Source organism: Podarcis pityusensis (assembly GCF_964106645.2).
Source record: "Podarcis pityusensis genome assembly, chromosome: 3".
In the NCBI taxonomy this organism is placed as follows: domain Eukaryota; kingdom Metazoa; phylum Chordata; class Lepidosauria; order Squamata; family Lacertidae; genus Podarcis; species Podarcis pityusensis.
In genome coordinates, this window is record NC_138026.1 from 23,679,679 (window position 1) to 23,695,665 (window position 15,987).

General features: G+C 42.2%; 1 protein-coding gene across 6 annotated transcripts in view; it reads right to left on the bottom strand.

The window, feature by feature from the left end:
- The window catches only part of ARHGEF10 (Rho guanine nucleotide exchange factor 10), a 107,007-nt gene extending 92,202 nt beyond the window's left edge, over positions 1-14,805 (bottom strand). For 3 of the 6 annotated variants that reach the window (XM_080998938.1, XM_080998937.1, XM_080998933.1), the window contains exons 1-2: positions 14,685-14,805; positions 3,651-3,745 (exon numbers count right to left, since the gene is read on the bottom strand). In XM_080998938.1, the coding sequence (XP_080855064.1) occupies positions 3,651-3,690 (40 nt within the window). In that variant the 5' untranslated portion in view covers positions 3,691-3,745; positions 14,685-14,805. Of the gene's footprint in view, positions 1-3,650; positions 3,746-7,820; positions 7,842-14,438; positions 14,558-14,605 lie in introns of those variants that run through there. The other 3 variants (XM_080998934.1, XM_080998935.1, XM_080998936.1) reach the window with 3 other exon arrangements.
- Between the last annotated feature and the right edge of the window lie 1,182 nt (positions 14,806-15,987).

Genomic DNA, 15,987 nt, shown 5'->3' on the forward strand with positions numbered 1-15,987 from the left:
TACCAGATTGTAACGGGTTGGTGGCAGCGGGGAAGCGAGCACAGTGGTGGCACAGGGATCAAGAGACCGTTAAACGTCCGGGGACCCTGTGTGATCGCCACACAGTGGTCCCAAAATGGTGTTCTCAAACTAGTGATCCTGAGTACTTGCCACTGTACTGTTAGTCTTTTTTAAAAAATTAATAAACGAAGAGACGGAATACACCCTAATCACATAACCAGCCAGCATATTTGGCAGCGTGAATCTTCAGTTATTCTTCTTCTCTGGCCACATTGTCATGCAGCAAAGGAGAAATTGGAGAATTAAGAAGGCAGCAAGAGTGAAGTGCTCTGTCACACAGAAGGAAAGTCGCTCACTCTTTCTCTTGCTGAACACATCCCATTGGCTCTGCAATACTTTGGACTAAATCCTAGGGTTTTATAAGGATTTCTCAGAAGCATTACATTCAGAAAGACAGTCAAGCAGCAGAACAGGCCTCAGACCATGAAAGCAGTGCGGCCATTATTTTTCCTCACAGCCACAGAAACGAAGTCTACAGAAATCTCATTGTCGTCTCTCCCCCATATCACATTTATTGTTCGTGCGTAATTTTGTGCGTGGCCCCATTTATAAAGATGAAGCTTTGTTGCACCAAAGCAGCTTTTACAAAGCACAAGTAGCAAACTGCAAATTTTGTGCCAACTCAATGAGAACTTTATGCGAAAACTGTCCTTAATTTTACCAGGCCAATTTACATCTTTCATGCCTGCTATTGCTGGAATCTGTCTGTTCCAAAAGACAATGGAGTGCACCTCTGTGGGTGAAGTCAAACTACTACATTAGCAGCAATGAAGTGCCCTCCTTTGGGCGCAAGCTTGGACAGTGTTTCATGCTTAATCCAAACAATATTCACTGCCCTGATTGTTTTATCATTTTCTCTGTCTTTTTCACTGTCTGGGCCATGCTCATGTTTTCTTTGGTTTCCTTCCCAATGTGGTTAAGCTTGAAGGTGTCACTTGTCAGTAGCTTGTTATCTTTTATAATCATGGCTGCCTGATAAAAGGGGAATTACACGAGTCAATATTGTTATGAATGGATTACATCCAGATTGTAGAAATAACCTGGAGAAGATGTCAAGGTCTAGTACAAGTCTTGTCCTTATTTTAAGGGCAAATAGATTCTAGTGAAGAAACTTTTGTCAGACTTACGACACAGAGTAGGGATCAAAATTCCCTTCCACCCAAAACCACAAGGCAGACTTTTTAAAATGTGCACGCTCAAACACAAATGTGAAAGGGCATTTAATGCAATGTGCAGTTTGGAGACATGTAGTTTTATGAACAAATTGCAATGCAATTATCCACGAAGGGAAAAAAAAGTTTTCCATTCTCCTTCTCTGTTATAAAGGACTAACTTTAAATACAGTATTGATTATTTACTTTCAACAGATTTATTTTTCCTGGTTGTTGCTTTTCTAAAAGGAAAGCCACAGGATCTGTCTCACTTTCTCTTCTGAAAGGCATCGCTCTATTTCAGACACCAAACAAGCTATTAACAGTTTCCCAAACAAGAGACTATTGATAATTACAATTCAGATGCTGTTCTCATTCATCTCAAACCTTGGCTCCATTTTTATCATCCTTTGTAACCATCCTGTCTGTATGCTCAAACAGGCATTTCTCACAAAACAAATGCAGCACAGACAACTCATTTTACTGTGTCTGCTCACTTTAGGCAATATTCTTACAATTTTCAAAACAAAGCTAGTCACGCAAACCTCTGTTCCTAGATGACACAAACGAAAATTTGCAAGTGCAGTCACCTTCTGATATACAGATTCTATTATTATTATTATATTTATTTCACTTGTTAATCACTGAATCCAAAAGCCAAAAGTCTAAGCAACTTACAAATATTAAGAGCCAAGGCAGAACATAAAAGCAGACCATACATTACAATAAGAACAAGGCACATTCTACAGATACATTGTATATTATGCTGTGACAAAAAAACATTAAAGAGGTCTTTGTGTATCTTTCTTAAAATTATGTTTAATTAAACCGTAACTAACACATTTATACAAAACATCTCTCCCTCCATCTCTCCAACCCAATACCACCCCTTAAAAAAAAAATGCCAGTGTAACTTTTTTTCCTGTGCTGATTGCCCTAAAACTACAATCCAGCACAGTGCTATGCATTATACTTTAAAGAACCATGACTGTAGCTGTACCTATGTTGGAAGTTGCAGTAGCAACAGTTGCTATCACTAGAGAATCAAAGCTGCTTTGTAAAAAAAAGGGGAGGAGCAGTGACTTATCAGCATGGCCGTAGAAACTGTTCTCTGGCTTGTACATATGGCTCTGCTTGGTGCACATAATATTGTTTCTTTTCAATTGTGCCCTTTGTCTTCTTGCTTCTGAGCACTCATGTTTTGATTGCACTTTGCACAAACAAGAAAGTCAGAGCCTCTCTCTCTTTCACTTTTAGGAAACGGGAAGCTAGGAGTCTCAGAATTTTATTGCATCCCGATTCCTGCTTCTCTCCAATGGAGTCAGGGAGGTGCGTATCTTCACAATTATTCTAGGAGGTAGGTAATCTAGTATGCTTCATTCCTAAACCCTTGAAGTGGCTAGCGACTTCAAGACAATGGATTGGAATGAAACAAGAATGAAATATCCAATTAACACGGTGTTATAAAGGTAAAGGTAAAAGGACCCCTGACCATTAGGTCCAGTCGTGACCGACTCTGGGGTTGCGGCGCTCATCTCGCTTTATTGGCCGAGGGAGCCGGCGTACAGCTTCCGGGTCATGTGGCCAGCAGGACTAAGCTGCTTCTGGCTAACCAGAGCAGCACACGGAAACGCTGCTTACTTTCCCGCCGGAGCGGTACCTATTTATCTACTTGCACTTTAACATGCTTTCGAACTGCTAGGTGGGCAGGAGCAGGGACCGAGCAACAGGAGCTCACCCCGTTGCAGGGATTCGAACTGCCGACCTTCTGATCGGCAACTCCTAGGCTCTGTGATTTAACCCACAGCGCCACTAATTGTGCAGCACCTCAATATTTTTAAATGAGTTGACTGTTTACAAATATTCTGATAAATGGTTTTTTTAAAAAAAATGTTTCACCTAATTCTGCATCTATCACACATGTATTCTTTTCTCTGGTTCCCTCTCAGCACATATGTTTGAACCGCAATACCTTAAGTAATCAGTATGAACGGGTGTGACTGCAAAATATCAACTCCATTTCAGAAAATAGGTTCGCTGCATTCTTGTCATCACAAAACTGCACATTAATATACGTAACCTTTCGGCATTTAGCACGCGCACACACGCACACCCAATCCCCTGTTACATTCCATAACAGGAACTGAATTCCAAGCACAGCATAATTCATAACAAATGGGGAAACCATTTTAGAAGAAGTGCTTCAACTCTAAAGGCTGGCGTCAGTGAAGGAAGTCACTTGGTGGAATCTCATCATATTCAAAACACATGCTACAAGCAGGCCCTTATGCCTATGCATTCATTGAGGGGATTGTGCAGCAGAAAGTCAATGCAGGTGAAAATGTGAAAAGAACAGGCAGGCACGCAATCAGGTTAAAAGCAGATGGCTTTTAAAATACAATGCAAACATTGTGATTTTCTCTCTCTCTTTCTTTTTACCTTCAGGTGGCGGCGGTGGAGGGAATCCTTCTGTGTCCATGCTTTTGTGTACTCTCTCTGTTGTGGTTCCTTCTGAAAACACACAATAAATGATCCTGCAGAAAAACAAGAACAAACAAACAAACAGGTATTAATATTATTGAAATTTCCTGTTTGTCAGATGCAACACAGCGGTTCTCAACCTGTGGGACCCCGGATGTTGTTGGACTACAACTCCCATCATCCCTGACCACTGATCATGCTGGCTAGGAATGATGGGACTTGCAGTCCAAAAACAGCTGGGGACCCACAGGTTGAGAAACACTGAGCTAACACAAAGATCTGTACTCTAAGCGGCTGAAGTTGAGCGAGGGATTCCAGCTCTCCTGCCTCAATACTACCGGATAGGAAGAGTTTCATAGTGCAGGTACAAGTTGGCTGCAGTTGCTGCGAGACCTCCAGTTGTTTATACTGGCATAGATGTTACTGAATGGCGCCACTTACTAGAAGCCTCTGCACAAATGCAGCATGGTAGTGCCCGTTACCATTGGACAGCTCCACCTCAGCTTGTTGGCAACCATTCACCATCAGCACTGAACCCTCCCCTTAACCCTCCATGTGCAGAGAATGGCTATGGCTTACGTGCAATTAAGAGAATGTGATCTGCACGTTTTAGCAAATGCACCTCTTTCTCTCTCTCTAAAAAAAGAGGGGACTCACAAGTACCACACGTCTACCATAAGTCTATAGTTCGCTTGCTCTGCATTTGCATGTTCTTTTAGTATTAAAGTCCTTTTAATGGTGCAGCTTGCTACCAGACCGTTTTCAATTATAAACAAGACGACTGGGCAAGTCTTCAATTATTTCTCTCCAAGTTCCTTGTAGGGAGAAGACCAGAGCATACAAGAACCCTTCAGAGTAGCGTCAACGCTTCTTTCATTACTTTGCCAAAAAAGCTCTTTCTGACTGTGTGCGCTAAGAATCACATATGTGAACAGGACGTAAGAAAAAGAACCTCCCTTTCAAAGCAAGACATACAGCATGATGCCACATTAAAACAGGCCACTTCACATGCTATTTTCATGTAGGGGAAAAGTATGCACAGTGAAGTCTGTTTGGGTGTATCTATGTTCACGTCAGAAAGCCATAATGGCTTTCTACAGCTTCCTGCTTACATGTACAGATGGCATTTCAGATTCATGTGTGTGATCTTCGTGCATTAATACAAACAATGTTAAACCATGGTTAAGGCAAGTATGCCAACAACAAACCATGGCTTATTTTTGCTAAAACCATAGTTAATAAACCATGGTTAAGTCACTGGCCTGGATTCACATGCAACACTAAATCTTGATTTATTATTAACTAAGGGTTTATTTAAACCATGATGTAATGTTACATGAAAACCAGGCCTAAGTGTACATAGATTACCCTACTCAGCAGTGACCATCTTGTGGGGAGAAGTATTATGTGTACATAATTCTTATGCAACAATGCAACTTTGCTGAAGTGTTGATGTCTTTAGAAGACAACTGAAGGCAGCCCTGTATCATGAGGTTTTTAACACTTGATGTTCTTATTATATTTTTAGATTAGGCTGTAAGCCACCCAGAGTGGCTGGGGAAACCCAGCCAGATGGGCGGGGTATAAATATTTAAATCATTATTAATTATTATTATTATTATTAAGATGTAATGAGCAACTCTGTTTTACTTTTGCATTTATACCACAAATGGCTCATATTAAATGTCTTCCTTTCGACTATTATTTCTTTCTAATAGGATATGCACAGCTGAAGTTCACAGCGGAGGTTTCTTTTTATTAAACATCTTCAAAGTTGAATACATTGAAAATAAAGAACCACTTGTTCCATATTGCAAGGGTGTTCAGATGCCTCTCTGCAAAGGCAGACAATGAGTTCCATCCAACCGCACTAATTTTTGCAACGCTCTCACAAATCTTGAGAGGAAAGTGCTCAGTCGTCAGTTTCTTTTTAAAGTCACATAAAATGGCACAGTGGCTCATGTGGTTTGATACTGCGCTGGCAATACACATTACAGTGGTACCTCGGGTTAAGAACTTAATTCTTTCCAGAGGTACGTTCTTAACCTGAAACTGTTCATAACCTGAGGTACCACTTTAGCTAATGGGGCCTCCCGCTGCCACCGCACCGCCACCACACGATTTCTGTTCTCATCCTGAAGCAAAGTTCTTAAGCCAAGATACTAATTCTGGGTTAGCGGAGTCTGTAACCTGAAGCGTCTGTAACCTGAGGTACCACTGTACAAGCATCCTACAGATGCAACAAAATCAGGAGGGAGGTAGCATGTGTGAATGCTACTCTGTAGGAAACGTATTTACTGGGGACAAAGCCCCACTTACCTGTATAGCACTGTAAATATGCTTAAGATCATGATGTTAAATTCTTCAGATTCTATTCCACTTGCTAATCCTCAAATCTCAGTCACTTGCTTGTCTACATTCCGTCTATCTGGCTGGCTGCTACTGTGGGAATTCATTGGGTCGTCCCCCCCTTCTTTCCCACATATTATGCCATGATCCTTTATTAATGCTGCAATCTTATCCAGTGGTACCTCTGATTACAAACGCTTCTGGTTACGAGCTCCGCTAACCCGGAAGTAATTTCTCCTGGTTGCGCACTTTGCCCCAGGATGCAAGCGGAGGTCGCGCGCCAGAGGCGCCATTAGCGAAAGCGCGCCTCAGGATAAGAATGGTTTCAGCTTAAGAACGGACCTCCGGAACAAATTAGGTTCGTAACCAGAAGCACCACTGTACATACTTACCAGGGAATAAGTTCCACTTAACATACAAGGAGATGCGTTAAGGGTTTAATAATGTTTATTTCATTTAAGCATTTTTTTTTAAAAAAATCACTTAATTTAAAAAGAGATCTAAAGCAATCTAGAGTGGTACCTCGGGTTACATACACTTCAGGTTACAGACTCCGCTAACCCAGAAACATTACCTCGGGTTAAGAACTTTGCTTCAGGGTGAAAACAGAAATCGTGCTCCGACGGCATGGCAGCAGCAGGAGGCCCCATTAGCTAAAGTGGTGCTTCAGGTTAAGAACAGATTCAGGTTAAGAACGGACCTCCGGAACGAATTAAGTACTTAACCCGAGGTACCACTGTATATAAAACTGCACGCATCCTTTTTCCTCCTTGCTTTCTATTGTGTGCTTTGCAAGTTGAAATTTCTGTGGCATCTTTTTATCATACCAGTCACAGCTTTCCAGTCGTCAAAGTCCTATGGCGAAGCACATGCACCATTTTCAATTGCTTCAAATTTCTTCCATTCCATCTCCTTACCCTATTTTACAGAGGCTGCTTCTGCTCTTTAAGGTACCTATATGTCAGGGAACTGCCATCAGTGCCGGAGGGAGAGAGCAAAATCCAGAGGGATTCCGGAGAGCGTCCCGGGATTGGGAGAGGCAGCCCATCCTCTGGGGAAGAGAATCAGCCTAGCACCAGTGGAGAAGGGGGGCAGATGGGGGAAGCGGCGAGGCGGTCCCATGACTCCTTGCCGGGGACGAGCGAGGAGAGTAGAGGTCCTCCGCTGCCTACGCCCTCCTTGCGCAGAAGGCTTCCACGCAGAGAGAGTAGGAGGCGCCTAGGCGTCAAAGAGCTTCTTTGCTGGAAGAAGTTTAAGAAACGCCCACTGACGGATTCTGCCAGCGATTGAGACAGCCACGGGTGAGTGGCTGTCCGGACAGAAAAGGTTCACTCAGGCAATCCAGCCAGGTGTTTGCACTGGCTTACGCACGAGCAACCCCTAGAACCATTACACTATAGGCCAACAGGATGGGGTATTCTTTGCGGGTTGGTGCTAATGTCAATCTCTAGTTTTGAAGATCCATAACTTTTTGCTGTTATCTTGATTACGTTCTTGCATTTTTATTGTTAGATCATGTAATGAATTATCAGTAGGCTGTTTAATTTTATTATAAAGTGATTAATATGAGATGCTTGCATTACCCTATTGATCTATTTAAATTCTGTTGCAAACTTACATAAACTTTTTTGAGGTTGTGAACTGTTTTGAGCATGGTTTACCATGGAAAAGCACCATGCTGTTCAAATAAAGATGGCAGCACAATTATTTCAATAGCTGCATGCTAGAAACAGAACTGCTGCATTTTAATGATTATGATTAGTGCAATTTAAGACAAACCTGTGAATATATATCTGTTTTACACAAACTGCATGACTGCTTCAGATGGATCTGGGCACTTCACATCCACTTTAAAAAATATAGCAATTGAAGGAGTTCCTGTTATGAAAAATATCCTAAATATCCCATCCATAATATGGCAAGTACATGATATGAACTCAGCCATTTCATAGTTCGTACTACATTAGACTTTAATCTTATACTTTGGAATAAGTGATCTGTTACCACCTGAACTTCAGGGTACACCAATTATAATGGACACTGCTATATCTCTGCTAAGGTTTCTCTATTTATTTCAAATTGTTCACGAAAAATCTTTCATCACTCTAGAAAATAGTTCAAAGGCTCTTTTTTCCTACCATAAGTAAGAAACAGAAAGCAGAACATAACCTTGAACGTTAGCATAATACCCAGATGTTTGCCTCAAGAAGCAAACACTTTGTACAATATACCAAATAACTGCAACATTTTTCTCTAAACATAGAACCTCTGTTCTATGGAAGACAGTGTTGCTTGTGCAGTCACCCTAGGTTCGAACCACTGTGTTGAAACTACTCACTGCTTCCCAAAGCCTTTCTATCGATGTGACGAAGGATAAAGCATTATGCTAATATGCAGACATTTCTGTGGCTACGAACTTCAACTTTGCATTATTTACATTTGTTCATTCTATAAAGGCAAGTATTTCTTACAAATCCCCAAGAATACATTGAAAAAGGCTGTCGTCCTATGCCAGGCCAACATGAGAATAAATCCCGCTGAAGTCAATAGGAATTGTTTTCAAGATGACATGCACTGGAAGGCATGCTACAAGCCCACACATGGTTTAAGTCAGCTTTGTTTTAAATAAGCTCATATAATTTTTTTTAAAAAATGGGGAAACCTACAGTGGTTGACATAGTCATTCAATTTAATACTCTCCAGTATTATTTTGTTGTGCTGATTTGACCGTTCCATCAGTGCAAACATTTCTGCTTGCCAGACAGGATGATGGAACGGTCAAATTAGCAACCCCCATGTATTATTCTGGGGGTTCCCCCAACCTCCTAGAGCAGATTTAGGTGAAGTGGGGGGTACATGGGGGGGGGGGAGAAGAGAGGAAACTATCTCATTGCACTAGCATGAGTTATTTTGTTAGCTGCTGCTAGCAAAGCAGGTTAACAAAACCCAACCAAATGCTTCAAACTGTTTCTTGCTACTCAAACACTGCTCTTAAATTGATCCGGTGTGAACTGATCAAGCATGCTTGTTAATGTGCACAGTGCAGACTGTGAAATCCCCAGTTCAATCGCAACATCCCCACCACATAAACACAAGATGACTGTTTATTTATTTGAAAATTTCTATTCTTCTCACTGGATTGATGGTACTGCAGAGTATCATCAAGGGTTATCAATAACCTACACGAAGTACTTTGAACTTCAGTATTTCTACTATCAGTGGATAATATGGCCTTCATCTCCCACCTCCATTTCTTTTTTAACTTTGCAAGATATTAAGATCATTGGCTTCTACGGTTATCACCCCTCTGTCTTCATACAGTAACTGTACGCTGTGACATTTATTCCCAACTATTCCAGCCCAACCCTGCAAAGCATTTTCTGGTAACATGACTAATCCCTTTCAAAATCAATATGCCTTTTGTTTAAATTGTAGAAATATTCAGGCGAGAGAGGACCCTTATGTGAAAATATTCAGGAGAGAGTGTATGTTATAAGGGAAACTGTGAGCCCCGACAAAGGGACTTCAGTGAGTCCAGTGCAATAATTTTTTTAAAAAAAAATATCTTACAGCACAAAGAAGTTCCTCTCACCTGCTCCCCCCCCCCCCCCGATACATACATCTTAAGATTCATGTAGTCCCATAGATCTAGACAGGGGTCAGCAAACCTTTTCAGCAGGGGGCCGGTCCACTGTCCCTCAGACCTTGTGGGGGGCCGGACTATATTTTGGAAAAAAAATATGAATGAATTCCTATGACCCACAAATAACCCAGACATGCATTTTAAATAAAAGGACACATTCTAGTCATGTAAAAACATGCTGATTCCCAGACCATCCGTGGGCTGGACTGAGAAGATCCAGCCCCTGGGCCTTAGAGCCTACCCATTATCTGGCACATATCCCAAACCCACAAACTCAGACTTCAGGCCCATATAATTCAGTTCCTCATATATTCTATGGCACAAGAGGCATGCTGCAGATATCATCATTCATGATTGCCATGTCTAAGGCTTAGCCACGAACATCCCTGTAACTCTAGCAACGCCTCTCAAAAGATCTCAGCCTGCAAGTCATTTAGTACCTTACATTATTCCCCACCAAAACCTCCCCATGTCCGAAAACGTCCACTGCCCACTTACAAATTGCCACTGGTTAAGCTGCAACCCTTTCCACAGTTCTCAAGAGCCATGGAAGTTCTCAAACCCAGGCTCTGTCCTGCAGCTGCCTCAGACTCTCTACCTTCCTTCTACACACCGGAACACGCCTTTCTGTAGCTTCCCAAAGAGCCCAGGGGATTCAGTTACACTTCTATCAAACTCCTTATGGCCCTCTAAGCAACCTTGGCTGCCTTTCCAAAACCACTAGGTCTACAGGCTTCTACTAAATCACACTGAGCAAACATGTTGGATGGTGCACAACTAATTTACTCCATCTGGGAAAGTTTAGCCTCCAAAAAATATATCAAGTCTCTGCACTTTACCCACAACATGCCAGTGGCAGTCTACGCAGCCAAGCAGTTAAACAAAGGGACAAATAACCCAGATGGAAGGTTCTCTCTGCTGCTTACAGGGGAATGCTGAATACATCATTTTAACTCAGCTCAGCTTGTATTACAAACCTTGGATTTCACTGAGATAATGAAATCCAAGGTTTGTAATTTTTTATCTCAAAACAAAAGACTGATTTTCCTAAACTATAACAGGCAATTATGTAGGAAAGATTATGGACGCTGACAGGCATGTCCCATTCCCCAAAGGAACTATGGAAGCAAATGGAATTAGCATATTGGGATTTCCTGAAATATGTTATTTATCTGAAGCAGAGCAGAGCCAGCTTGGTGTCCTGTAGATGGAGGTTTGATGCTCTCCCAACTCCTATCCATCTTAGCCAGCACAAAAATTAGTTACAAATGACTGGAGTTGTTGTCTGAAAGATCTGGAAGACACCAGGTTGGGGGGTGGCAATCCCTAAACCACAGGTAAGATTAACTACAGTCTGTTCACATTTACACATAACAAATCACAATAAACTGAAAATGGAGGCAGAAGCTCCTGATCTCTTCCGTGCACTTGTACCATAGCACAGGAATGTGTGTGTGTGTGTGTGTGTGTGTGTGTGTGTAGCTTGGATACCAAAGACTCATTCACATAATGCTTAATTATGGTTCAGCATGAAGTCTTAACGCAGCCAATATATTTGTAGCAGTGTTTTACAATTGCATTATTATTACAATACATGGCAAGGTACCTATTAATAGTATCTGTGGACAATATAGCACCCTTTTTAAAAAAAGGCAATGTAGGTCATATTAGTTTGAAAGAAACAACTAGATCAGCTGTATTCTGGAGGAAAGCCTGAGTGGTTTTTTGTAATTCTTCTCAAATTGACCTTGCATGCATTCATTTCCTAAAGTTATTTGCATCAAGATTTCAAATGGAATGGCTAAGTAATCAAAACACACTTCTCTGTAGTTAAGGCTATCAGACTTCCCCACCCCCACCCTGAATATAAATCTTTATATCTCAGGGTCATCAGTTACTGCTTTGTGTGCCAAGTGATGGGTAAATATTAGGGGGGAAATGTCGCCGAACAGATTACTCATCAGTTGTCACTTTGTCACCTTTTCAAGCATCTTTTTTCTGATCAGTCAAAGGTGATATAACTGGCTCCCCGTCAGCTACGGCTATAGTAGAGCACACACTTCATAGTAAATTCATTTAAATCAGAGACATTACTTCTGCAAGTTGGTTCTTATCCTATACCAGCAGTTAAAGAGAAGTAGAGAGCAATTCAACATCAAGGTCACATTGATTTACATATCGCAACTCTATTTGCTCCCGTGAAAGGAAAAATCACAACTTCTGCAACTTTGGCATTACTGCTCATGTAAATAAATTGCCCACATGAGTATTTTAAGTGCAAGTCAGCTGCCAACATATCAAACCCAACTGAATAAGCACACCTAGGATTGAGCTGTTTAGCTTCACGAAAGGTTAAAGAATGTACAGTGATACCTCAGGTTACATACGCTTCAGGTTACAGACTCTGCTAACCCAGAAATATGGCTTCAGGTTAAGAACTTTGCTTCAGGATGAGAAAAGAAATCGTCCTCCAGCGGTGCTGCGGCAGCAGGAGGCCCCATTAGCTAAAGTGGTGCTTCAGGTTAAGAACAGTTTCAGGTTAAGAACGGTCCTCCGGAACGGTCCTCCGGAAAGAATTAAATACTTAACCCGAGGTACCACTGTATACTGGGCAAATAGAGTCCTGGTGCTCTTAGCCTCAATTCAGTAAAGAACAGGTCATTTATGGCTGTTAGGAGGAGGTCTTAAACTTTGTGGGGGGGACATAGCAAGGCTAATGAATATACATATTTTGACTGTATTGTAGTTCCTAGCAAAACAGAAATAATGTATGTCGAGAGAGAAGATTGAGCAAAATATATAAGACGGCATGGTCTCCGTCTTCAGTTTTAAAATTAACTCCACACTGCAGATCAGAAGAAAAGGATCGTGAACCCTCAGAGTCATGTACATCAGAAGACACCTGTCTGAGAGTCACTTAATAATCTCTGTTACCAAACCAACATCTTGAAATGAGAAGGAAAATTCTTAGAACTGCTGCCACAGGACTTCAATAACAAACTCCTACAGAAAAGACCAATGTAGCAGCAAGCTTCTGGTAATCCTGGTTTAGCATATTAGTACAGTTTAGGGAGACATGGTAAGTTAATGAAACAAGCCCAATGAATGAATGAATGAATGACCCATTTTCTCTGTGCAATCAAAGTGAGGATCTTCACGTGCAGACTTGGCAGTTTATACTAGACACAGGTGAGTGACCCAGTGGAAATAAATTAATTAATATTATAGCATTTGTAGGATGCCTTTTAAGAGGAAGTACTCTATAAATCATCTTCCATCATAAAAAAAATTAAAATTCAACATGTACCAAGTTATCCAACCATTAAGGTGATGCCTGTAGTTCATGTTTCAGGATGCTATAGCCAGCAGCTTTTTCTGCAGACTACAAAGCAATCTTTAATCATCTCTGCAGACACAAACTGGTTAAAGTTGCACAATTGACAGAAACACAGTGTCTTGATTTAGTTCTTGCACCTTACATTGGTACTGCTATGCTGCAGAGGCATTCCAGTTAGGTGTGTATTAATCCTATCTTAGGCAGGTTTACTCAATGCTGATACACTTTGTTAAATGGGACTTATTTATATATAAACATTCTACAAACTATATGCATGTCTTGATTTTAGTAAGACTTGGGCCACAATCTGGCATAGTTAAATATACTTAAACTGACTTATTTCAGTGGACTTCAGTACACCCAACCCTCGACTGGATTGCAGCCAAAGAGAAGTGTGCATGAAATTAAAATCCACAGATTTAATTCAACAAAATTAATTGTTTTCTCCCTGACTCTTTTTTTGAAGTTATTTTGTTTGTGTCAGTTTACATAAACATCTTACAGCATCGTAAGTCATCTATCACGTATCAAACCTCAGAAAACCCTTAAAAAGTTTCTAATGCATGCCTTGTAAAACTTCCCTGTCTGAGTAATATAGGCAATGCAGATACTTATAAATATGAAATAGTCACATATCTTTTTCATATACTTTAATGTATTAGGCATAGATTAATATTTAATTATGCATACTCAGCAGGAAAATGACAAAATCCTATGGGTGGTATTCAAGTTTCAATCAGAGTAGACCCACTGAAATTAATGGGCCTAACTTAGTCATGTTCATTAATTTCAATGGGTCTACTCCGAGTAAAACTTAATTGAATACCATCCTAATTTACTAAAAGTTCCTTATGCACAGTCTATTCCAGTCCCAATTATTCCAAGCTCTTTCTCAGTATATTGCACGATTCCCTTCCATTTATTTAAGGCTTCATAACATCAAACCAAATTTTATACTTAAAAATAAATAAATAAAATCTCAACGGTTAGCTAACAGCGTCTCTCTCCTCCAAGTCCATTTCTTCGCAGACCTGCTGAGCCAACAAAAAAGCCACGAAGCGCTTTGCATCTGTGCAGTGCGCATATAGGCATTTTTGGGCCATGACACCACCGATTTCTGAATCCAGAAGAAAGCTCCACACCCACTCGCAGCTTATGAATCACTACTCTCCGTGGGGGGATCCCAAAGAGGGGTGGGGTGAGAGAGGAAGGGAGGGAGGGAAAGGGAGCAGGGTGGAGAGGCTTCTCCTCCAATACAAAACAAGCCTTCCAACTTTTCTCGCTGGCAAGGAAACAGAAGCAAGATGCAGGGTTCTTTTTTTTTGGGAGGGATGGGGCATGGGGGCACCTGCCTGCCAAGGAGGCAGCAGTTGCACCGCAGCAGCGCTTCGGAGTCCGGACCCGTCACTGCACTTACACGAGCCCTTTCTCTTCTTCCTCCCCAGGGCGCGCGAAGAAGCCCTCTCCGCCGAGATGCCCAAAGGCGCACACAAAGAGCCTCTCAGGCAAAGCTTCGAAAGCCCTGCCCCTTCGACTCCGGCTTTGCTTCGACGACAAAAAACACCCCCCTTTTTATTTTTTCACCTTTCCAGTGTTTCTTTCTGCGCCTCAGGCCGGGGAGAGAGAGGGAGCCAAGCGCTGCCTGCCGCCTCCTTCTCCTTACCTCACTTAGCGGGTGCCAACTCGGACGCCCCTTCGCAGAGGCGCGCGCGCCCGGAATATGGATACAGCATTTCCCAGCTCATCCATCCACACAGGATACCCAGCCTTCAAAGCTGGGAGCCCAGCTTCCCCGTGATTGGAGGGAGCAGGCAGCAGTCGCGGCTCTCCCGTTGGCTCCCACGGCTGCCAGTCTTTCTTTTTTGTCTTTTCCCCCCACCCTCCCTGTCGCTGGCGAGGGAAAGCGCCACAAACGCGCAGGGAGAGAGTTGGGAAGAGCCGCCCTCCGCTCCCTCCCGCCTCCCATCGCATTCCTTACATTGCCCACGTGACGCGCCTATAATTGCTCTCTTTTGTACAGCTGTGCGGGGTCGGGAAGCTGTCAAGAGTCGCCCATAGACGGAGCTGGGGAGGAGAACAGGCCAGGCGCACGCACGCACTTGCGCGGCCAGCTCGGCCGCTGTTCCTGCAAGGCAGATGGAGCAAAAAACAAACAAACTAAAAAGCCTCCATTTTAGGCGTGGAAACCCTCCCCGCAGCATCCCTGGGCTGTTTCTTCCCAGCAAGTTTCCTCTCCAACGGGTGGGGCGGAAAGTTAGGGGAGCCTCTGTTAGCAGGTGGAGTTGCACTTTTTAAAAAACACCATGATAAATTTAAGCGGAGAAGCTTTGGCTCAGTTGGTTAGAGACAGTGCCGGATTTATGTATAAGCTAAACAAGCTATAGGCAAACTCTGGCCCTCCAGATGTTTTGAGACTACAATTCCCATCATCCCTGACCACAGGTCCTGTTAGCCAGGGGTGATGGGAATTGTAGTTCCAAAACATCTGGAGGGCCAGAGTTTGCCTATGCCTGAGCTATAGCTTAGGGCCCCACTCTCTTGGCCCCCCAATATACTACTTCTTAATTGTATTTCGCTATTAATATTATACTTCTTAGTTGTATTTCAGTTCAACAATTACTTTGATAAAATACATACAGTGGTGCCTCGGTTTAACAACAGTCCTGTTTACAAACTATTTGGTTTATGAACTCCGCAAAACCGAAGTAGTGTCCCAGTTTGCAAACTTTATCTCGGTCTAAGAATGGAATCCGAACGGTTGAAGGTCACTGGTGGTGGGAGGTCTCATTAGGGAAAGTGTGCCTCAGTTTAAGAATGGTTTCGGTTTAAGAACGGACTTCTGGAATGGATTAAGTTTGTAAACCGAGGTACCACTGTATTTTGTTATGTGCAAATGGCTTTAGATACCTATTAGGTCCATAAATTACCATATAGCATATATTCAACACAAAAACAGTGACAATTTG